Raw genomic sequence first — 24,850 nt, forward strand, 5'->3', positions numbered from 1 at the left:
AGGGTACCAGGTGGAGGTGGGGACAGTGACCCCTCCCCAGGTGTCAGATGCTGGTGATGGCATGGGGGTGTCACAGGTCAGGGGCAGGGAACTGGGGGCTTCCTCTTTCCTCTCTCAAGTCCTACCAACCTTTATTCCTTGCCTGCCCCCCACACTATTCCATGAGACCCAGAAACTCAGCCACCCTTTACCCCAGCAGTGGAAAAATCCTGTCTTCCATACTGCTATGGGTTGTCGGCTCTTCCTACATCAGGTGAGGCTCTGGCTCTGGAGGGCATTTCATCTGCACTTTGGCTAAGAGAGTAAAAGAACCTGCCTGCCCTTGCAGGAGACACAGATTCATTCCCTGGGTCAGGAAGATCTGGAGAAGGGAATGGTTACTTACTCCAGTATTCTTGGTGGAGAATCCCATGGACAGTGGAGCCTGGCAGGCTACAGTCTATGGGGTCGCAAAGAGTCGGACCCGACTGAGTGACTACATTTTCACTTTTCTCTCATCTGCACTTTACTCAGGTCGGTACTTCATGCCTTTCTCCTCTCTGCCCATTTTCACTTGGAGAGATGGCAGCTCCACGGGACAAAATATTGAGACTTATCACAATGTCAGGGCAGTTGATCTCCTGATCCGAAGGGCTGGGTGTGGGCTGATTTCCCCCATCTCTGCTGAGGCCTAGGCGGGCAGATGTGTGGTCTGGACACTGAGGCTGGTCTCAGCTTTGCCCTGGGGGCTGTGTAACTGGTGGCTCAGCTCCATTGTCTTATCCGGGAGATGCCAGTCTGCCTCCCTGTCTTTCCAGGGGTCAGTGGCACAAAGGATGTGAAATGCTTTTGTGAACTCTGCCTTTCCTCTCGTGTCTCCTGGTCTTTGTGGGGCCAAAGTTGAGGCGGGCCTGGGGAAGGATGGGTGGCCATTGGCCCCAGGCCTCTGGTGATGATGTGGTCTGTCCAGTGACCAGAGCTTGCTTTCTAGCCCAGAGACTTCGAGAGGACCAGGGAGAGGCAGGGGACAGGGGGGCAAGACTGCCCTCCCACTGGAGTGACCAGGCCTGTCCTGCCCACTGCCCAGCCTTGAGCCCCTGCCCTTGGTACAATGGACAGCCGGGCACAGGGAGCGCCAGCAGGCCCTAGTTCCCCACCTGTCCTCAGCTGGTCATCCTTTTTCTTCCTGCCCCCACAGACCGGAGGCAGACCTGTTCTAGGGGAAAGTATAGATCGCTGCCTTCCTTGACCTCCTGGTGTAAATGTTTCTAGAGGGTGAAGTAGGGAGCCTCTCACGCCTTCAAGGTGTTTGTTCTCTGCCCAGAATTCATGGCGACCTGGGGCCCCACTGCCTGGCTCCTCCCTGGCTCGATTCACCCCGACCTGAGCCCCTCCCTGCAGCTCTGCTGAGAGCCAGGTGTGACAGCCTCCCTGTCCTGCTTGGGACCCCTCAGGGGCTTCCCACAGGCACCTGCCCCTCCCCCCAAGTGACCTGGCTCCAGCCGGTCACTCTGGCTATCCCAATTTACACTCTAGCCACATGGAACTCCTCACCCAGAGGGCTTATTTTTGGCCTCTGTGCTCATACTGTCCGTTCTGCCTGGAATGCCCTTCTCTGCTGTCTGTCTGGCCACCTCCTGCTCATGCTGGAAGGCTCAGCTCCTCCTGGAAGCCCTCACTGACCCCCACCACAGCCTCCTCAGGGCCCCAAAGCACGGCCACTTCCATGCCCTTACACAGGGGTGAGTAAAGTCTAATTCAGGAAAGCATCCTGTGATACACTATGATAGAACATATTATATTATGTGATCCTCTATGATGTAATATTTTAGAGCTCGTTTTTTGTCATTATATTGTATTTTTACATAATTTGTTACCTGGTAAATTATGTGATATTAAAGCTTTATACTGTGAATTGACATATGTACACGATACCATGTGCAAGGTAGATAGCTAGTGGAAAGCTGCTGTATAACAGGGAGCTCAGCTCGGTACTCCATGATGACCTAGAGGGGTGGGATAGGGTGGTGTGGAAGGGAAGTTCAAGAGGGAGAGGATATATGTATACATATAGCTGGCTCACTTCATTGTACAGCAGAAACTGACACAACATTGTAAAGCAATTATACCCCAATTAAAAAAAAAACCTCTGTACTACATTACATTACACAGTGTATGTTTAATGTATCTATCTAGACTGTGAGCCCTTTCATCTTTGTGTCCCAGCTCCTGGCACACACGTGTGTATGTGTGTTAGTCGCTCAGTCATGTCTGATTTTTTGCAACCCCATGGACTGTAGCCTGCTAAGCTCCTCTGTGCATGGAATTCTCCATGCAAGAATATGGAGTGGGTTGCCGCCATTCCCTCCTCCAGGGAATCTTCGAAACCCAGGAATCAGACCCAGATCTCCCATACTGAAGGCAGGTTCTTTACCATCTGAGCCCCAGGGAAGCCCCACCCACTAAATAATGCATAGCATTCCTTCCATGAAAATCCACTTGTCTGGGGCTGAATGTTCCTGGGCTGGAGGCTAAGACTCTAGGAAGGACCAGCTAGGGGTTTCAAGACACAGACACGGAAGTGCCCCTGGGCTCCTCCCAGGCTCCTGTTTGGGGAATTCTGGATCTTGTTGGCTTGAATCAGTGAGAAAAGCTTTGCATTTTAGATCACAGAAACTCCTCAGGCAGCAGTTTAAACTAACAGGGCTCCTGTTTCTCACAGTTAGGAAAGGTGAAGGGAGGTAACTATTTCCTGGCTCCAAGGCTCTGGTGATGCTGAGACTTCGGCTTCATTTTTGGTCTTTACCTCATGGCTACACAATGGCTGCCACAGCACTTGAGTACTTCATCCACATACTACATCCAAGGCAGGGCAGGGCCTTGCCAGTAAGAGCTTTTGTCTCCTCACCAGTTCAGTCAATCCTTTCCAGACATCCCTTATCCAGGCTGAAAGAGGGGGTGCTCTCCCTGAAACAGAGGAGGACATCAGGTCCTCTCAGCTAGGAGGGCAGCCAGGTCAACAGCCACGTGGCTAATCTCTCAAAAGTTGATCTGGAGTTGTGACAGAGTGATTTTCTTCCCAGTGAGGCTAAACAGTGTCATAACCATAACCACAGTACCAGAACCTCATCTCTGTGAGTTTGCCATTCCTCACTGCAGCTCCCCAAATTAAGGGCCAGTAGCCCAGGTGGTGCTAGTGGTAAAGAACCCGCCTGCCAGTGCAGGAGATGCAGGTTCAATCCCTGGGCCAGGAAGATCCCCTGGAGAAGGAAATGGCAACCCATTCCAGTATTCTTGTTGGGAGAATACTGTGGACAGAGGAGCCTGGCTGGCTACACTGCATGGGGCCACAAAGAGCTGGGCATGACTGAAGTGACTGAGCATGGACGCAGCCCATTTTCGCTGCGCAGCACTGAGGCCCAGAGAACCGAGGTGGCCACGCCAGGCCACTGGTGGCCTCATCAGTCTGCAAGTGCTTTGCAGTGTGCAGAGCCTCTCACACTCCTTGTCCTCTTTAGTCCTGCAGGGACCTCCTGAAATCCACATTTCTAACGGAGCTAGATGAGGAGGCTGGGACTTAGGGGGGTGAAGTCGCCAAGGGCCATCCAACCGGGTGGCCGGGCAAGACTTAGGAAGGCTCATCCACTTCTGTGAAACAGGCACTCCTGAGTCTAGACCATCACTGGCCCATGTTCTCCCAAGGTGAGAGGTCTGGCAGTGCAGGGCCTCAAGCTGGGGGCTGGAGTCTGAGTCTCAGCCCAGCCGCTTGTGAGCTCTGTCACCTTGGGCCTTCTCCAAGCTTTGCTTTATTCTAAGACATGGCTAGAGATGTCCTCGGGTGAGGAGGGTTCAAGGCAATGATGGCCACGAGAGGGCCTCATCAGCTGGATGAGCTTGTTAGTCACTGGTGTTCCTAGAGGTCACTGCTGTCCATTACAAAGGTGAGCAGAGGGAGCCCACATGTCCCCTCCCCATCCCGTGACTTACCCTGGGTTGCTAGGCAGTGGACACCAGGTCTGTCCCTCTGCTGTGTGTGCATCCATGCACAGGTTTGCTGGGCATAAGTAGTCACTATCTGCCAGAGTTAGATGGAGGGCCTCACACGTGGTGGGCTGAGTTCCCGGCACTGGGGAGATGCCCGGAACTTATAGGTTTCAAATCTCCCTTTTTCCGAGGGATCAGGAGCCCTTAGGGGGGTTCCATTGTAGTAGGCAGGGTAGAGCCAGGCAGCTGGGAGCACAGGGGCAGCCTAGTGACCCCACCCACAGCCCAGAGAGCAGTGACAAGGTGTTACTGAGAACTACTCTGCCTCCGCCCTCAGGACAGCGAGGCGTTCCTGACACTCTCCCCACCAGCACTGCCACCACACACACAGAGGGTGTGGGTGGCAGCCAGCGTGCTTATTTGTAAAGGTTTAGCCCTGCGCACCCAGGGGCAGAACCCTCCTCCTCTGCATACTTTGGATTGGCCAGAAAGTTCAGCAGCTTTTCTGTAAGATCGTGGAGAAAAACCTGAACAAACATTTTGGCCAACCCACTACATGCCGTTGTCCTTTTATTTTTCTTCAGACTTTAACCTTTTTATTTTGTATTGGGGTATAGCCCATTAACAACATTGTGATAGGTGCTGGTGAGCAGAGAAGGGACTTGGCTATACACACACATGTATCCATTTGTGGCTCGGCATCTGTTGTATCTCTATCTGGGGACAAAAAGATGAAGCCAGCTTGAAGGACCCTTTACATTTATTTAAAAATAAATAGTTTTAAAAAATTTATTTGTTTTAATTGGAAGATAATTACTTTACAATATTGCAATGGTTTTTGCCATACATCAACTCGAATTGACTATAGAAATGCACGTGTCCCCCTATCCTGAACACCCCTCCCACCTCCCTCCCCACCCCATCCCTCTAGGTTGTCCCAGAGCACTGGCTTTGGGTGCCCTGCTTCATACATCGAACTCACACTGGTCATCTGTTTTGCATATGGTACTTATATGTTTCAGTGCTGTCCTTTCAAATCATCCCACCTTCTCCTTCAAGGATAAATGAATTCCTGCTATGTGCTAGGAATTGTCCTAGGTACTGGGTCACTTTGGGGAACAAAGCCGACAAAGGCCCCACCCTTTGGAACTCGGGGTAAGTAACACAGAGGCCAGACGGGAAAGCTCACAGGGGAGCCCTGCTTCTGAGCCCACTGTGCTGAATCTGCGGACAGTTCTTATGAGCATGACTTCCTGGTGTCCCAGGTCAGAGCAGCCGGGCAGAAAGGGCTGGGAGGCCAGCTCCTGGAGCAGGTGCAGTGAGAGCCCCCAGAACCACAGCCAGTGGCCCGATGGTGTGGGAAGAACAAAAAGAGCAACACCAGAGGCTCAGAAGAGCCAGGAGGCATGGAGCCATTCGGTGTCAGGGTAAAGGGCCCAGAAGCCTCCGGGACCTGGAGGGTCTTCTGTAGGCTGATTTCCCTGGGCTTGACCTTGAGTTGTCAAGAGGAAGCCAAAGTACATCCAGTAGCATCTGACGGAGAATGCAGGGAAGTGCATCAATTATCAAGAACTGGGACCTGTCCAAGCCGTTCGGGCACAGAAAATACGCGCTTCCTTTCTCTAGGGAAACTCACTTCAGCTCGGGGCTGCTTCTCTTGGGCGGGTGGAGGGGGTGGTCCTTGTCTGTTTTGCTCACCGCGGGACACTCACGTGCTCCGAATGGAGCCTGGCATGGTCTGAACACTCAAAGTGTTCCCCAAATGAATGGAAGCGTGGAAGTCCAAGCAAGTGAGCTGTTTCCAGCAGTCCTCCACGGTATCCCATGGGCATCTCCTTGGTGCGCCCAGCAGAGCCCTGGTCACCTGATGGGGAGACACAGTTCCAGTCATGGTCAACTGACATGCAAATGGGGGAGACACACGCATACACACATGTGCGCACTGACACGTGGCTGCCTAGCGCTAAGGGCTTGGCTTCCTAGCCATTGTGTTCTTTTTTAAAAGTAATTAATCTTTGGCTTTGCTGGGTGAGTCTTCATTGCTGCACACCAGCTTTCTCTAGCTGCAGCAAGCGGGACTTCTCTTGTTTCGGAGCATAGGCTCTAGGCACACGGGCTTCAGTAATTGTGCTGCCTGGGCTTAGTTGCCCCAAGGCATGTGGGATCTTCCTGGACCAGGGATTGAACCTGTGTCCCCTGCATTGGGAGCCAGATTCTTAACCGCTGGATCACCAAGTCCAGCCATTGTGTTCTTTAATCCTCTCTTCAACCTCAGACTGTAGACTACTATTATTACCCTTTTACAGGTGGAGAAACAGAGGCGCAGAGAGGTTAAGTAACTGCTCAGATTCACACAGCTGGTAGAACGGGGAAGTAAGGCTTCACACAGGGTCCGTCTGATGCCATAGCCACATTTAACCACCATGCTGCCTTGCCTCTCAGTGGGGGTGGTGTGCGTTCGGGGGTGTCTCTGTGTGCATTTAAGTGTGTGTGTGTACATGTGTGGGTGAAACATACATTTTTCTTCCTGGAACCTCTGTGGTGTCACTGATAGTCAAGGTGGTGGTGAGTAAAGAGCCCTGATTAGAGATGCCCCAACCCTCCCTGGATCCCATGGTAGCTTCAGAGTCTAGATGTAAGGGGCTTAGGGACAATAAGAAGGGCCAGAGGAGGGGTTTGGACACTGTTTTTACAGAAATCATTTGGTTATTCGGGTTGTCCAGGGCCTCACGGCTTCTCCCAGCCACCCCATTATTGCCTCCACGCATCCTGAAATATCAACAGCTAGACTCTTACCGAGGGTCTCCTAAAGACATGCTGTGGGCTTTGCAAAGGCTTGCAGGCTGTGGGTTTTGCAAAGGTTTGCAGGCTGGCACTTCGGCATGGATTCACTTGTCTGGCTGGTGCCCCATCACTCCTGCTGTCAATTTGCTATAAGGATTGGGGAGGGGAGACCAGAGATGTGCAGAAGGGTGGTTGGATCCCTGACACTGTGGTTGGGGATGTGTGTGTGTGTGTGTGTGTGTGTAGTGTTGGTGGCGGATCGTGTGAGAGTCATGAGTCAGGGTCCATGGGAAGCTTCCAGGGAGCAGAACCTTCCTCACCTGGCTGGGCCACCTGTCTGCCCAGCTGTCTGCTCCCCTCCAGCCTGTCTGTGGGGCAAGGTCAGGGGCTCCTTGTGCTTCTGGGGTCTCGAAGAGCAGTGTGCAGCCAAGTGGAGTTGGCTGGACACTCTCCCAGGATGGGAAGCAGATGGGAGGCTCCAGCAGCTGGGGCTCAGGCCTCACCCAGGCCAGCTTGACCCTCGCCCTGTACTGTGGGGTGGGGTGGGATGGGGGCCAAGAAAGACAGACAGGCTGAGGGACTTGGAGAGAGAGACAGAGGGGCGGTCAAGAGAGAGTTGGCACAGAGACACACAGGCCGAGTATGGAGACAGAAGCAGAGCCTGGCCACCAGAGAGAGTGGTCTGAAGCCCAAGAAGGCATCGGCATGATGGGGCCTGGGGTCTCCCTGCCGGTCCCCTGCAGGACCACGGGCTCCCTCCTAGCACTGGCCTGACTCTGGGAGTGCCAGGCCTCCCGTGGTCAGTCACCTTCACTTAGGCCCCAGTAGATGAAGGCTGAGATTTCCTTAGAACCAAGAAGGTAGCAGCTGGGTGGATGGCTTGGGGACTTTCTAGTCCTCTTTGCTGGTGAAGAAGCTGAACCTTGTAGGGGCTTAGGGCTCTGCTTTGCTCTGCTGCATCCTAGCGTGTGACCTAGGGCCTCCATTTTCCCATCTGTAAAATGGGCACAACAACAGCCACCTCCCAAGGGCCGTACAACAGCAAAGGAGTGTGGTGGGTTCCAGACGAGGCCTCTGTCAATGGATTTGCTGACTTCTGTCCCCAGGTCTGGGGACACAGGGAGCCGAGGATGACCTGGCCTCCTCTCTCAGGAGCTCATGGTGGCACTGTGTGAGGTGAGTGGGCAGGCGATGGCAGTTGCACCAACCATAACTCAAGCACAGAGGATAGAGGAGAAGTCGGTGTGAAGCTCTTGGAAGCTTCAAAGGGAGACACATGTCCCCAGCCTGCAGTGAGGTGGATCTGGTGCCTCACTGTCTGAACTGGGGACACAGCGACCAGCAGAGCCCCACCCTCCTGTAGTCTCTGTTTCTGTGGGCAGGAATAACTGGAAGCTAGGCTTTAACCAGGATAGAGGGGGCCTGGCGGACTGCATGGGGATGTCTCAGAGCTGCTCCTGGTACCTGTGTCCCAGCACCGCCTCTAGCATCTGAGCCCAGGAGGGATCCCCTGTGCTTAGCACGGGTAACCCTTGTTGTTTCTTACCACTAGGAAAGTTCTTCCGTACGTGCTTGACTGACCCTGAGGTCTGAACACATCCATTGGCCTCAATCTGAAGGGGCTTATTTATTTATTTAAATATGTATCTATTTATTTGCCTGTGCCGGGTCTTAGTTGAGGCACCAGGATCTTTTATCTTCTTCGCGGCATACAGGACCTTTAGTTGTGACATGTGAACTTTCAGTTGCGGCATATAGAATCCAATTCCCTGACCAGGGATTGAACTCAGGGCCTCTGCATGGAAGCACTGTGTCTTAGCCACTGGACCACCAGGAAAAGTCCCAGCAGCAAGGAGTTTGGACTGTTGGACCAAGACATGCTCCTGACCTGGACTCCTTGTATCACAGACAGTCACAGCATCCTACAGCCCAGGGCCCCTGACAATTGAATTCACTCCTCTGGTGTGCAGCTTGGTGGGACAGGGGAAAGGTGACTAGACAGCATTTACCAGCAACAGTGGTTTCAGTGAACTTTCCTGATAGCTCAGTTGGTAAAAATCCACCTGCAACGCAAGAGACCTAGGTTCGATCCCTGGGTGGGGAAGATTCCCCTGGAGAAGGACATGGCAACCCACTCCAGTATTCTTGCCTGGAAAATCCCACAGACAGAGAAGCCTGGCAGGCTACAGTCCACGGGGTCTCCAAGAGTCGAACACGACTTAGCCACTAAACCACAGGTGGTTTCAGCTTTGCCCTGGGGTTAGATTATAAGCTGCCCCAGGACAAGGCCTCTAACTCCAGTGCCTGTCACAGAGCTGACACTCAGGAGGAACTCAATAAATCTTTGTTGAGTAAATGAATTTTTCCCCCCAGTTCATGGTCCCTAGGTGGAGTCCTCCGGCTCACAAGGGGCTCTGGCCATCACTTTGCAGCTCTAAGACCTTGAGAGTCCTCCTAGCCAGGACACAGTGTGATCCTTGATTCACACCATGTTCCCGCCCTCAGCAAACAGCAGCCAGCTCCAACTGCTCATAAATTTCCTGCCTGTCACTCGTGGCGCCCGGGCCAGGCGAGGCAGGAGGCGCTGGGGGTGGGCTGAACCATACCTGCTTCCAGTTCCCTGGGAAATGTGGAGGCCAGAAGCCCAGGCCTCTGCATGTGCCCAGAATAACCTCAGCAGAGCTAGGCCCCTTGGAGATGTGGAAGCAGGTCTGCCAAATGCAAAGATGAATGGGCTGGAATGTTCGAGAAAACACAAACACCCGCTTGCGGTATGGTTTGTGCAAGCTGATTTCACTCCCAAGAAATCTGATACAGGTCTGCCTAAGCACAGGAAAAGTGTGTGGATGTATGGACCTAGAGAGTATCAGACTGAGTGAAGTAAGTTAAACAGGGAAAGACAAATATCATATGATATCACTTATAGGTGGAATCCAAAAGTGATACAAGCGAAGTTATTTACAAAACAGAAACAGACTCACAGACATAGAAAGCAAGCTTATGGCTACTAACAGGGAAAACAATGGGAAGGGATAAGTTAGGAGTTTGGAATTAACATATACACACTACTGTATGCAATAGATAAATAGTAAGGACATATAGCCCAGGGAACTATATTCAATATCTTGTAGTAATCTACAATGGAAAAGAATCTGAAAAAGAATATATATGTATATATATGTGAATCACTTTGCTGTATACCTGAAATTAATACAACATTGTAAATCAACTGTGGTGGTGGTGATTTAGTCACTAAGTCGTGACCAACTCTTTGCGACCCCACAGACTGTAGCCTGCCAGGCGCCTGTGTGCATAGGATTTCCCAGGCAAGAATGCTGGAGTGGGTTGCCATTTCCTCCTCCAGGGGATTTCCTGATCCGTGAATTGAACTTGTGTCTCCTGCTTGGCAGGCGGATTCTTTACCACTGAGCCCCCTTAAGACTTCCCTGGTTGTCCCATGGTTTGGAATCGACCTTGCGATGCAGGAGATATGGGTTCTATCCCTGGTCTGGGAAGATTCCACCTGCCTCATTGTGACTAAGCCTGGGTGTCACAACCCTAAAGCTTGTGCTTCACAACGAGAGAAGCGACCATAAAGGGAAGCCCGTGCAACACAGCCAGAGAGCAGCCCATGCAGCAACGAAGATCCAGGGCAGCCAAAAATAAAAGAAGTAAAATTGAAATGGAAATAGTAAGGAAATAAAAAACAAAAAAATTAAAAACTAGAAAAAGGAAAGGAAAAGCGCGTGGAAGAGCAATCACCTATAGCTATCGTGGTTTCTCTGGGTGAGGAGGGGGAGGTGACTTAAATGGTTTTCTTCTGTTTAGTTGTCTGTGTTTTAAGTTTTCTATGATTAACCTGTACTACCTATACATGTACAGAAGTTCTAATGGTTTTATTGAGATTATAGTTTACCCACTTAAAGCTTACAATCCAATAGATTCTAGGATTCTCATCAAAATGTGGCCATCCACACAACCGATTTAGAGCATTTTCTTTCTTTCCCCCTTTTTTCTTTTAATATTTGGCTGCACTGGCTCTCAGTTGCAGCCCGCTGGATATTCATTGCTGTGTGCTCTGCAGCATGTGGGACCTTTTTTCTTTTTAGTGCGGCCTCAGCATCTTTTCCCATGGGTGGAGGAGCCTGGTGGGCTATAGTCCACGGGGTTGCAGAGAGTCGGACACGACTGAGCGACTTCACTTTCACTCTCAGCATCTTTAGTTGTGGCGTGTGGGATCTAGTTCCTTGACCAGGAGCGGAACTCCCAGGGCCCCCTGCGTTGGCAGTGTGGAGTCTTAACCACTGGACCACCATGGAACCCCCAATTTAGACCATTTTTATCAGCTCCAAAAGAGACCCCGTATGCTTTAGCAGTCCCTGTCTCCTTCCCAGTTCTGGGCAACCACAAATCTATAGATTTCCCTGTTATAGACATTTCGTGTGAATGGAATCATATAATACTTGAACATTTGTGTCTGGATCCTTTCACCTAGCATATTGTTTTCAAGGTTTATCCAAGTTCTGACATGTGTCAGTACTTCATGCCTTTTTATGGCTAATATTCTTTTGTATGAATATACCACATTTCACTTATTTGTTCATTATGAATGTGATTTCAGTAATTTAAAAATTGTGCTTATTGAAGCAACTTAGTGCACACACCATCTTGGGATTCCCGGGTGGTGCTAGTAAGTAAAGAACCCACCTACCAATGCAGGAGACATAAGAGACGTGGGTTTGATCCTGAGTCAGGAAGATACCCTGGAGAATGGAAGGGCACCCCACTCCAGAATTCTTGCCTGGAGAATCCCATGGACAGAGGAACCTGGCAGGCTATAGTCCATAGGGGTGCAGAGTTGGATATGACTGAAGCATCTGAGCATTCATGCACAGATTTATTGCTTCCTGTTCTGAACGTTTCTGGCCAAGATGGCAGTTGGTTCCTTGTGACTATTTCTGGTTACTTGTTTTGAGACTTTTCAGCCTATGGTACCATTTGATGTTTTCAAACACCAGTGAGTCACCCCAAGGACCCAGCTCTTTGCAGGAATGGGAACTGGTGCTTCAACTGTGGGTCAGACCCTGTTGGGCACATGTGGCTCCCTTGTCCCATTGATTCTTTGCAACTGACCTAAAGGTGGGTACTATTACCGTGCTCATTTTAAAGATGAGTAAACTGAGACTCTGAGAGATCAACCAGCCTGCGCAGGGCCCCAGGGCCCCAGAGCCTCACTGACTTTAAGGCCAAGATGAAACCTAGCATTCAGCATTTAGAACCAAACACAAAATCCCCTTTTAGCCTACATATTGGTTTACATAAAAGTGAAAGATAGGGAATTTCCTGGCAGTCCAGTGGTTAGGACTTGGCACTTTCACTGCCAAGGGCTGGGTTCAGTCCCTGGTCAGAGAACTAAGATCCCACAAGCCGTGTAGCTTAGCTTTCCCTGCCCCTCCACCTGCCCCCCCCAAAGATGAAAGTAAAATAATGCCTGATAGGGTACATCTCTGATGCCCTCCCTGTTTGTCTTTTTTTTTTTTTTAGTATTTTTTAAAAATTAATAAATTTGAACAGTTTTTGCTTGCCCTGGGTCTTTGTGGCTGTGTTTGGGCTTCTTCTAATTGTGGCAGGTGGGGGCTACTCTCTAGCTGCCGTGCTCAGGCTTCTCGCTGCAGTGCCTTCCACTGTTGCAGAGCTCAGCTCTAGGGCACAGGCTTGATAGCTGGGGTTCACGGGCTTCGCTGCTTCACAGCATGTGCAGTCTTCCCACAGCAGGGATAGAACCCATGTCTCCTACACTGGACATTGGCAGGTGGATTCTTTACCACTGAGTCACCAGGGAAGCCTCATTCTTCTTCTTCTTTTTTTTTTTTTTTCTTCATGTTTTGCCTGCACCATGCAGCCTGTGGGATCTTAGTCCCCCAACCAGGGATTGAACCCACTCCTCCTGCGTTAGAAGCATGGAGTGTTTACTACTGGACTGTCAGGGAAGTCCCTGTCTTTCGTATTTTACTGTTAAAATAACATTTGGAATCTGACTGCTCCTTTAAGGACGAACCATAAAAAAAAAAAAAAAAAACACTTCAGGATTTCATTACCATTTGATGCCTTTTTCTGCTTATAAAAGGCTGTATCCAAATTGCTTATCTATAGAAAAAATGTATAATTTGAAAACAGTGAAACATGGTTAAGTAAGTAAAGTGACTGAAAATGTGCTTGAAAGGTAAAACAACTTACAGGCAGAAATAATAAGTTTTAAAAATGCCCCTACAGTGATAAAATTACTCTGAGGAAACCAATCCACTTAAAGCCAGACACAAACTTAGTAAGCTGAGGAGGTATAATTAGAAATTTAAAAACTGGAAGTGAACAAAAGCAGAAAGATGCAATACGGTTCCCGAATTCACAACAGTTACAGGCGCAGTTAGCCAAAATGTCCAATGACACATTTGAAATAGGAAACCTATCTGTGGCACATAATCGCTACATTAAATAAAACGGCAGTGACTGGAAATATTTATTCACGTGGTCAACAGATAGCAAATATTTATTGAGATGCTACTGTGTGTCCAGACTGTTTTAGGCCCTGAGGCTACAACAGCCAACAAAACAGGCCACATCCCTGGCCTTGTGGAGCTGATGTTCTGACCACAAATGAGTGAACAATCAACAGCTGATTTCTGGAACTTCCCTGGCAGACCAGTGGTTAGGACTCTGTGCTTTCACCTCTGAGGTTGCAGGTTCTATCCTTGCTTGGGGAACTAAGATCCTACAAGCTGTGAGGTGTGGCAAAAAAAAAAAAAGATGATTCCTGAATGTGATAAATGCAGCCACTTTGTCACACTGACCAAATCACCTCGATCGGACTCCACACATCAGACCTGCTGAAAGGGACCTGGGAAGGATCTTGTCTAGTCATTTTTAAAGTTTACGATAGTAAGACTTTTTGATGCTTTTGAACTGTATAGTGTTGGAGAAGACTCTTGAGAGTCCCTTGGACAGCCAGGAGGTCAAACCAGTCAATCCTAAAGGACATAAACTCTGAATATTCATTGAAAGGACTGATGCTGAAGCTCCAATACTTTGGCCACCTGATGTGAAGAGCCAGCTCATTGGAAAAGACCTTGATGCTGGGCAAGATTGAGGGCAAGAGAAGGAGTGACAAAGAATGAGATAGTTGGATGGCATCATCGACTCAATGGACATGAGTCTGAACAAACTCCAGGAGACAGTGAAGGACAGGGAAGCCTGGCGTACTGCAGACCATAGAGTTGCAAAGAGTCAAATGTGGCTGAGCAACTGAACAACAACGCTAATGAGAGGCAGAACCTGTATTTAAAGGGCATCTTCTTTGTTGAGGGACCATGTAGGAGGCTCCTCAGGACCATGAAACCCTTGCCCAGCCACACCCAGAGCCTTGGCTGCAGTGGAAACAACCACCCACAAAAAGTCCAGAGCTGGATGGGGTGCAAGCTGTGTTTCTCACCTGGAGCAGGATGTGGCCAGCGGTTACGGGAGAAGGAGTCTGTGGTGTGGTCGTCACAGTGGAGAGTAAGCGCAACCCTCTCCTCTGTATTTGCAATTATTCTTGCGTGTGTGCATGTGTATACACACCTATACACACACCTTGCCTCTTCTGAAAGGATGGCATAGGTAGGTTTGTCTCCTATCTTTCAGCCACAGCTGATGGGTCCATGGTAAGAAATCTGACTGAGGCTGGACCAATTGCCTGCCTTCACTGGGCGTTTAGGGTGGGGATGTTGAGAGACTGGGTCAATGGGGAGACAAGCAGTAAAGAAGCAGGGCCTGGATGTGGCCAAGTGATGTGGTTGGCAGGCACCTGGAGGGAAGGGCCATAGATTGCCCCTTGAGGTTTGCAAGCTTTCCTGAGACTTTCTTCCAGGCTCCTTGAGATGCCCTTTCATTGTTGTTTAGCTGCTAAGTCATGTCAGACTCTTTGGGACCCAATGGACTTTAGCCCATCAGACTTCTCTGTCCATGGAATTTCCCAGGCAAGAATACTGGAGTGGCTTGCCATTTCCTCCTCCAGGGGATCTTCCCAGCCCAAGGATCAAACTCATTGATCTCCTGCATTGGTGGGCAGATTCTTTACAACTGAACCACAGGGAAGCCCCTTGGGTAGCCTTGAATAATGGAAAGATTGGAATGAGTTTCTTCTCCTCGCAATCTAGTCACAATCACACAATCAAAAGAAAATGCTGGGTAAATAAAACCAAACACATTTCTTGACTGCAGGATTTTTCAGAGCTTTTAATATGTCTATATATACTGTGACTTTCTCCAGGGGATATTCCTGACCCAGTGATCGAACCTGGGTCTCCTGCATTGCAGGCAGACTCTTTATCAGCTGAGACACCAGGGAAGCCCATACAGTGACTTTCCAAGGTGGGACCAAGGTCTGTGATGTTTCTAAATCTCATGGGATATGCCTCACCTGGCTCATACTCTGCAGAACAACCCTTTGGGGAGTGCTTATCCACGTGCATGGACTTGTACTTGCCATACAGGTGAAGGAATTAAATCATAGAGAGCGAGCGTCAGCTTCCCAAGGTCACACAGCTGGTTATTGCAGAAAAGGTCCTGGCACCTAAGACTTCCCGTTGTTCCTCCCGCCATGCCCCAGTTGACATAAGACTTCCTTGGATGGATGATGTTATGTGTGGGATTCCTGGTCCCAGGTGGGTGGTGGAAGGCAGGTCCAGTATAGACGCGAGGGAAAGGGTGGGGTTGAGAACTGAAGGTCAGGCCTTGGGCTGGTGGTAGCCATGGCTTCCGTGGAGTCTGAGAGCCCCAGCGATGGCTTGGGACAGAGCCCAGCTGGGCGGCCGCGCCTTGACAGAGCAGCCAGTGGGCCGGCTCCAGCTGCCCCAGCCTCGCGCGCCTTCTCTGACCGCAGGCGGACTGAGCAAGGGAGGAACTTGGGGCCAGTCCTTGGCCGGCCCGCCCAGGCAGCCAGCGCCGGGATGACGCGGCTGTAAATCACCCTGTGGACCACAGACCCAGTGCCATCCCCACGGGTTTCCTTTCCGCTTCTTAATCCTCCTCTTCAGACTCGGTAACAAAAAGCAGATTCCTGCTGGGGCCAGCACGCACCATGGGCTCGGAGAATGTGAGCCCGAACTCACCACATCAAGATGCTCCCTCCTCTCACTTTTCCTTTTACCCCTGTCTTAGCCTCTATTAGCCGGAGGACACTCCCTCCTCCTGGCGGGGCTCCCTCGCCCTCCCTGGACCCCACTTCCAGCCTTGCCCCAGCCTCTGCCTTGGCCGCCTGCCCATCAGCCGCCCAGGCCTGAGGCTTACCGGAGCCTGTGGTTAGCAGCCCCTCCAGCCTCGTGGTTTGGCTCCAGCCCGGCTCCCCAAGCCTCCCTTTTAGCAGGAGTTGCCTTCGTGTGTTAGGATAAACAGCACCGATCAGGGTTCAAATGCTGGTGCTGCCAACTCGTAGGTAGCACTTACCTCTGAGATGGGGGATGTGAGAAGGTTCCCTGGCACGTCGGAGGTGCCTGACAGCTGTTCTGTTCCAAAAATAAGTGCTTAGCTGTTTGTTCAGGGTTGTTGCAAGAAGCAAGAGAGAGGTATTTGGCACTGCTTTGCTAGGGGTTTGCGTGCCCAGTTAAGGGATGGTTGTTCTCCTGAGTGTTCTTAGGTGGACTTGGAGCCCCCGAGAGCCTCCCCACCAGCTCTGATCTCCCTCCAAAGCTAAAGCCCTGGCAGTCCCTATGACCTCTCCCCATCTCCTATCCCTTTCTATAGCAAATCCCTCCCTTTGGTCAGTTTTTTCATGAGCAACACCAAGTTCAGTGGCCAGAGTGAAGCTTCTGAAGGTCAGGACTGCAAGGGACTAAAAGATGGTCTAACCTAAGGGTTTTCCAATTTGCCCCAAAGCACCTGAGTTCTCAGAGACTTCACCAGGCTCCACATTGGAAAGAATACTGTAGACTCTGGGTCCCCTTCTCTCTGTGTCCCGCATCCTCTCCTGATTCAAATAGACCGGAACCATGCTCATCTGTTTTCTGCATTAGAATTTCAAGGTCAGAATTCATTGCTATTTTATTTCCACCAGATGAAGACACTATCATTTTATAGATAAGAACACTGAGGCCTAGATGGCGGGGGGATGGGCTGCACCTAGAGTCGGCCTCTTGGCTGCTGGTGTAGTATCTTGTCTGAAGGATGTGGGGAGAAGGAGGTGAGGGTGCCATTCCTGTGGGCAGGGGCAGGGCTGACTCTAACATTCCTTGGAGGTGTGACCTGGGGATTGTAGGTCACACCTGGGTATTAGGACCAGGGGTCCCTGGGCTTCTTCTACCTGCTACACCCCCTCCCATCCCCCAAACCAACTAAATCAGCATGTGTGCTAAGTCGATTCAATCTTGTCCTACGCTCTGTGACCCCATGGACTGTAGCCCACCAAGCTCCTCTGTCCAAGGAATTCTCTAGGCAAGAATACTGGAGTGGGTTGCCATGCCCTCCTCCAGGGGATCTTCCCGACCCAGGGATCAAACCTATGTCTCCTGTGTCTCCTGCATTGGCAGGCGGGTTCTTTACCACTAGCGCCACCTGGGAAGCCCAACTCAATCAGCAGTGGCTCTGAAATGCAGTGGGGGTGGGGTGGGGAGTAAGGGGACACTGTGGGCTCTCGTGGCAGCCAGTCCTGGGTCCAAATGTTGGCTCCATCCCTTACTGAACCCTTCAAGATGCAGTCCCTGCCTGAGCCATACGGGTCCTTCCTGGGGCAGCCGTGAGGGTAAGTAAAAGCAGATGCTACCAGTGAGGCACCTGGTGCAGGCTGGCCTTCTGGAGTTAGGACCAGTGTGTGTTGGGGGGTACTTCTGACCATTGGTTGTTTCTTTTTTTTTTTAAAAAAATTTGTTTATTTGGCTGTGCCAGGTCTCGGTTGCAGCCCATGGGACCTTTAGTTGTGGCATGTGGGATCCAGCTCCCTGATCAGGGATGGAACCTGGGCCCCTTGCATTGGGAGCAAGAAGTCTCAGCCACTGGACCACCAGGACGTCCCTGTTGGTTGTTTCTTTTTGTTTGTTGAGGTATAGTTTATTTAAAATACTATATTATTTTCAGTTGTATAATATAGTGAATCAAAATTTTTATAGATTTTATTCTATTTAAAGTTATTATAAAATATTGGCTATATTTCCCGCACCATACAATATATCCTTTTAGCTTGGCTATTTTATTTTATTTTTTGTTTGTTTCTTAGTTGTTTTTTTTTTGTATTAGAGTGTGTTTGATTCGGGGGCTTCCCTGGTGGCTCAGCTGGTGAAGAATCTGCCTGCAGTGCAGGAGACTGCCTCTTGTTTAGTTCCAGGTGTGCGGCAAAGTGATTAGTTATACGTACACATATACCTATTCTTTTTCAGACTCGTTTTCCATATAGCTTATTGCAGAGTATTGAGTCGAGTTCCCTCTGCTCTACAGTAGGTCCTTGTTGATTATCTATTTTATATATGGTAGCGTATATGTTAATCCTGTCCTAATTTATCCCTTGCCTCCCACTGGCTGTTTCTTTCAGGAGTGACTAGCCATGGGCTCGCCCGAGGATGCTGCTGTGGGCCCTCTTTCCAAGTCAAGCTTGAGGAGAAGGTGAGCTTGCCAAGTCCAGCCTCGTCTTCCTCTCTAAGATGCCACCGGATGCTCAGACCACCGCCTCTCAGGACAAGAGCTAGCCTGCCTCCCTCTCACCCTCTCCCACACCCCCACCCCCAGCCACTCTACGGTGACTTTGCACTTTGCTCTCTGCCTGCTGGGGTGGGGAGAGCAAAGCCTTCGCCTTGCCTGGGCCTGAGGCCCCCCGTCCTTCTGGCTGCAGAAATTCATTGCCAAAGATTCAACAGGGACACTGAACAAACGGGGTGAGAGGACCCCACGGTGAAAAGCCACACTGTGGCTCTGTGACCTTTGCTCCTCATGTTGCCCGGGTCCCATCTCAGGCCAAAGACGAATCAACATTTCCACTAGGAACTCATGGAAGAGGTGGACGTTCGGTGACTTCAGACTTGACCTGGAACTGTCTTTCTCCACTGGGCCCTGAGCTGGCTGGACCCAAGATAAACCTTCTAGGGGTTGTGAGAGGGAGGCTGGGGGTGCCTGTGGGGAGTGGGATCTGAGATCCCGGCCCTCTCTCCCTCCCACTGGCTGCCCAGGCCTCTGACCTTGATTTTCCATGTTCCCTGGGTCCAGCCTCCTTCTTGGGTCCTCAGCATCATGAGAAGTGAGTGTGTAGGGGAGCAGCACCCGTACCCCACCCCCGGGACCTGCCTCGAGGTGACCTGCCCCCAGCTGGCCAGGCCAGCACTTCTTGCCAGGGGCCCACCCTCCTGACAGGACACACAAGATGGTGCCCTGCCTGGAGCCCAGTGGTCCGTGACGGCTGTGCAGGGGGCAGAGGGGAGAAAGGGACCAGGGGAATGGGCCAGTAATGTGGGGAGGAAGGCATGTTCAAAGCCAAGGCCTGTTCTTTCCTTGTGCTCACAAGGCCAAAGCTGTTCACATCTGTGCTCAACCATCTGCTTCAAATTGAAGTAAAAGCCCCAATGTGTAAAGAAAACACTTGCTTGTGTTGATGGACTCTGTGGGTGACCAGGACTTTGGCCAGTCAGTCAGAGGGAGGAGAGAGGTTGAGAGTCCTTCAGAAATAAACAGTGTGTGAATGAGTGTGTGTGTGTGTGCGTATGTGTAACGGGGTGGGGCGGGGCTTTCGTCATGGCCTTGGCCTAGACCAGTGACCAGGAGGCCAGGTCAGGAACACGTGAGGAGCTTTCTCTGCTTGTACCTCATTTACTCCATACCGTGAGTTTATAAGGTGGAGACTGAATTCTTTATCCTGTTGTACAGACAAGGAACCTGAATACAGAAGGAGACAGGGCAGGTCAGTGACAAAGCCAGGTCTCACACGGTGGCCCACCCCAAAGCCTGGGCTCTTAACACCTTTCCAGCCCCGTAAGCCAGTTCCTGCCCAAGGTCTTGGCGTGGCTTTGTCCCATCCATGCACTGCAGTGGGCCTTGAGTGGGACAGTAACAGCCCAGCAGGGGTGGTTGGGTTGTGGTTTAGTCGCTCAGATGTGTCCAGTTCTTGTGACCCCATGGGCTCTAGCTCACCAGGCTCCTCTCTCCATGAAACTGCTCCTCTCTCTCTTGCTCCTCTCTCCAGGCAAGAATACTGGAGTGGGTTGCCATTTCCTTCTCCCGGGAACTTCCCAACTCAGGGATCGAACTCTGGTCTCCTGTGCTGCAGGTGGTCTCCTGCATTGCAGGTGGATTGGATTCTTTACCAACTGAGTCACCAGGGCAGCCCTCGTGGGGGTGGGGGAGGCGTAATAAGAAAAGCATTCTGGAAGGAATGTCAGGGTGGGCAGAGGAGGGGCAGAGGTCTTGAAGGATGAAAAGGAGTTTTCTGAGCAGAGAAATGGAAGAAGAACTTTCTATGCAGAGAAGTCTTCAGCCCTCAAAAGAGGTTAGAATCACCTAAGGAGGTTATTAAATATTGACATGAAGTGTTAATGCCAAAGTTCCATCTTCAGAAATTCTGCTATATTGGTCTGGGCACTTGGGACTTTTAAAAGCTCCCCAAGTGATTCCAACGTGCAGGCAAGGTTGAGAGTTACTGGATTAAGTGGGGTTAGATCACTGACAAAAAAAGTGATTTAGAATCGCTGATGTGGAATACAGGCTGTGCTAAAAGTGTGTGTGTGTGTGTGTGTGTGTGTACAAATAGACAAGCAAATAATTGTGACACCATCAGATGACTGCAAGAATGTATACACACATATGAGTGACAAGAAGTTCCACGTTTTTCTTTTCTAGCTTCTCTCCCAACATAGCAGCTTTGATTCCTTTGCACACACACACACACAGACACACACACACACACACACAGACACACACACTCCTTCTTGAACGCACATGTATGCCCAGATATCCACCGTGTACATCCCCAGGGAAGAAAAATCCATTTCCCATGAATTCACATTTCATTGGCAGCCTTCTCAACAGTTTGTGTAAATGACCGTGCAAGAAGACCCTCACCAAAATAAAAGTGATAAAGAGCCGCCTTCCTGGAGCCTTGAGAGCACTTGTCCTGTTTCAGCTGAGAGTGTGGTCACAGGGCCCCTGCAGATTCATTTACACACATACCCTCCGTGCTCCGTTGTTTGCTCTGGGTCCTGGCTCCACACACCGGGGGTGGCTCAGTCACGGAGGGCTTGTACCCATGTAGGAGGCCATGTCTGTACACACCATGTCCACGTGTGTACCTCTGGTTCATGATTGGTTCCTGCAGCACGCGTGCTTCTTGCTCTCCAAAGGGCAAAACCACAAAGAAGAGCTCTGGAAGTCGGAGATTCCCCCCAAGCTCAAGGCTGAGCGTCATCAGGCTCTTCAAAAACAACAGGCTGCGTGTTCCTTCTTGGTTCCGACCTCAGGCGGTCCCAGAAGAGAGGTGTAAGTTCTGGGGAAGGGTTCCACAAGTCCCTGGGCCACTTTCTGGGGTCATAGCATGGCCAGGGCCCCTGTGGATTCCATCTCCCCACACCGTCCTTCCTCCCATCCCCATGGCCCACCACGTGGTCCTGGACCTCCCCAAATCCCCGCCACTTTATGTCCCATTTCTTTTCCTGATTAACCCTCCCACTCATCTTCCCTTCCTCACAAGTCAGTGAGATGCAAGAGCTAGTAGGTCCCAGGGGCAGGGAACTGGGTAGCAGAGCTATGAGCAGGGACTGCCTAGGGAGCAAAGGTGCAGACAGGGCTCCTTTGTGCCCAAGATACGGGGCAGAGTTGGGTACTGCTAACTGGGCTGAGCTGGGGCTGTTCTGGGGCTTTTCTGGTGGCTCAGACAGTAAAGAATCTGCCTCCAATGCGACAGACCTGCATTTGATCCCTGGGTCAGGCAGATCCCCTGGAGAATGGAATGGCAACCCACTCTGATATTTTTGCTCAGAGAATCCCATGGACAGAGAAGCCTGGTAGGATACACTCCATGGGGTCACAAAGAGTGACTTTGTGTCCACTCAGTCAGACACAACTGAGTGGCTAACACACAACAACACAAGGGCTGTACTGGGTGGGGTAGGGTCAGTCGGGGGCCCACTAGGGAGCTAGAGCAAGGGTTACACTTGCCTCCCACCTTGCACTTGGCTTCCTGAGCTACAAAGTGGCTATTGCCAGCAGCCCAAGTGACAAATAACCTAGCCCTCTGGAAGCAAGACTCTGATGTCTCCAAGTGTGTCTTTCAGCAGATTCATGTAGCCACTCTCCTTACTCTCTGCCACCGGCAGGGATGCTTGCTGTTTTCAGGCTCTAGGAGGACAGGGAGGCTGGAGGGGGCCCCACCTGAGCGAGGTGGGGAGGGGCGGGAGTGGCTGGCTTCGCCCTTTGCCCCCAGGATCCTACCTTCTCACAGTCTCCTCTGGCCTCCTGGACCCCAGACAAGCTGTGTCTGCCTCCCTGAAGCCAGGGACCCCAGGGAACCTGGCTTAATAAATAACAACTTTGTTTTGCAAGTATTTGGGCACGTGTCTAATCTCCAGATGGCCCTGTGAATTCCTAGAGGGCGGAGATTAGGTCAATCACATCTCCAAATCCTTGAAAAGGCTTTGTACAATGTGTATATCGGTTTCTTTGTTGAATGAATGGATAAAATATGAAAAATATGGTAATTCACGCATTTATTTTCTTCCTCCCACAAATAACTACCAAGCAGCTAATTTGTTAAGACCCAAGAGAACAGGGTGCAAGTCTTTACCAAGGACTCAAAGAAGCTCAGGAAGCTTCCCTGGTGGCTCAGATGGTAAGGAATCTGCTGCAGTACAGGAGACCCCGGTTCAATCCCTAGGTTGGCCCTGGAGAAGGAAATGGCAACACACTCCAGTATTCTTGCCTGGGAAATTCCATGGACGGAGGAGCCTAGCGGGCTACAGTCCATGGAGTAGCAAAGAGCAGGACTCGACTGAACGACTAACACTTGCACTTTTAAAGAGGCTCAAAGGGAGAAGCTCCAGAGCAGAGGGGAGCCTAGGTTTGAGGCTTTTTACTCTTTCTGTGGCTGAGCCTTTGCGCACTCCTGCAAAGAGGAGAGCTTCATAGCTCTGCGCCTGGTCTCCAGGAGGCGCTAAATAAACGTTTATCAAGGTGTGTGGATGAATGAATGAATGCAGCCCCACCCCCACACCCCTCTTCAGATATCACTAATCAACTGCGGCTCTTTGTCTGGTGGGGGGGTCTGAAGTTGTCCAAGTTCAAGACAGTGCTCCAGGCAGTCACTATTAATCCATTGAAGAGATGTGCTTTCTTGGTCATCCCAGTCTTAGGGCCATTCTGGGGTAAACTATGGGTGGGAACCCCTCAGGCCAGCCTCCTGGGGTACCATTGGGATGACATGATGGAAGATATGTTAGGAGGTTGCCTTGCTTATGTCCACGGGGCTATGTGGCCACTCCATGACTGGCCTCCCCTCTCTGATCTGTTCCTTGCTGACCCTTACTCCACTACTGCTAACTGGAGGTGTGTTGCTAAAGTTCCTCCCCTGGGCCGGTCACCTCTAGGCAAAGTCCAGTCTCCTTAGCGGCCCATAGGACTTGTCACAGATGGTCCCATCCCCTCCTTCAGTGACTCCAGTGTCTCCCTAGACTCAGTGACACCTAGTTTGGTCATCTGGGGATGTAGCTGAATCCCATCCCCAGGTGTTAACAGCCCCTCTTTCACAGCCATGCCTCAGTGCCCTTTCTTCTGGCTGCCCCCAAAACACGATTCTTTCTGGACACTGCTGTTTACTGCTCTGGAAACTGTTCCTTTCTGTTTGTTTGTTTTGGCCGTACCTTGCAGCATGCAGGACCTTAGTTCCCCAACCACGGATTGAACTCATGCTTCCTGAAGTGGAAATGCAGTTTTAACCACTGAACAGCTGGGGAAGTCCCAGAGACAGTTCCTTTTTAATCTAACTTTCTTCTGTATCTAATCCATCAAGACCCCTAATTCGCCAGAGGGAAGTCTAATTCTCTCAACTCCAGAACCTGGGAAAAGTTTTCAATTAGCAATAATCGCGCCTCGAATAAACCTCATTGGCTACGATACTGCCACTGCGCAAAGCTCAACTCCAGAACCTGCGCAGACAGAGAGGCCCTGCTTAACCCAACAGCAATGGCCTGTATTCACGTTCCCCCATCCTAAGGCTCATCTTTTCCTGTTCATATGTAAATCAGAACACTGCTTTGCTCCATCTATATTGGGAAGCCCATTATTGCTCCAAATCTCTGAGGATTCTCAAAGGGCTTACATCCCCATGGTTATCTCTTGAGAGTTGATAGTTATCTTTGTTAGTTGCCCCGTTGTGTCCGACTCTTTGTGACCCCCATGGATTGTAGCCTGCCAGGCTCCTCTGTCTGTGGAATTCTCCAGGCAAGAATACTGGAGTGGGTAGCCGTGTCCTTCTCCAGGGGATCTTCCCAGGGATCGAACCCAGGTCTCCTGCATTGCAGGCAGATTCTTCACCAACTGAGCCACTAGGGAAACCCATGGTTCTATCTCTCCAATCTAATTCTCTCTCTCTCAATCGCTTCCTGTGGCTGATCCCTTCTCTCTACTCTGCTTCAGTTTAAGGAACACAGGCACTTTCCCTTGATCTCCCCAAAACATCACTCACACAAGGCAGTTGAGTATAGAGGAATTATTAATATTTTTCTCTCTCCTGATGATTTTTTAAAAAATGTTTACACTCCCAGAAAACCAAACAAGACCTTGCCTATTTCTCCCCAATTTCTTTAGCTGATTGCATGTATTTTTGACAGGTTCATCATGTTTCCAGCAGTTATAAATATTTTCCCCTCTGGCTTCTCTCTCTGACACCACATTTCTGCTCTGTGACTCACTGAAGTTGTCCCACAACTGGGGCTTGAATCCAGTCTCTTTTCTTCAATTTAACATCTCCCTACCCGACCCCAGGTCACCACCAAATCCCAGCCTGAAAACAGGAGACTATAAAATACGATGCCCAGTGGAAAGGTCATAAGCAAATACGACAGCTGGCTGGGCCTCTCACCCACACTCAGCTGAGCAGGCATCCAGG

At 50.6% G+C, this 24,850-nt stretch overlaps 1 protein-coding gene and 1 non-coding gene across 2 annotated transcripts in view; one reads left to right on the plus strand and one right to left on the minus strand.

Annotated features, from left to right (window-relative positions):
* ATOH8 (atonal bHLH transcription factor 8) overlaps positions 1–19,049 on the plus strand; it is a 40,669-nt gene extending 21,620 nt beyond the window's left edge. The window contains exon 3 of the mRNA XM_068984741.1: positions 18,302–19,049. Coding sequence (XP_068840842.1) covers positions 18,302–18,307 — 6 coding nt within the window. The 3' untranslated portion in view covers positions 18,308–19,049. The remainder of the gene's footprint in view (positions 1–18,301) is intronic.
* A 4,693-nt stretch (positions 19,050–23,742) lies between these two features.
* Positions 23,743–23,876, minus strand: LOC138094183 (U4 spliceosomal RNA). Its single transcript, XR_011146219.1, has one exon. It is a non-coding gene; the product is annotated as a U4 spliceosomal RNA (small nuclear RNA).
* Between the last annotated feature and the right edge of the window lie 974 nt (positions 23,877–24,850).

Source organism: Capricornis sumatraensis, chromosome 1 (assembly GCF_032405125.1).
Source record: "Capricornis sumatraensis isolate serow.1 chromosome 1, serow.2, whole genome shotgun sequence".
Classification (NCBI taxonomy): domain Eukaryota; kingdom Metazoa; phylum Chordata; class Mammalia; order Artiodactyla; family Bovidae; genus Capricornis; species Capricornis sumatraensis.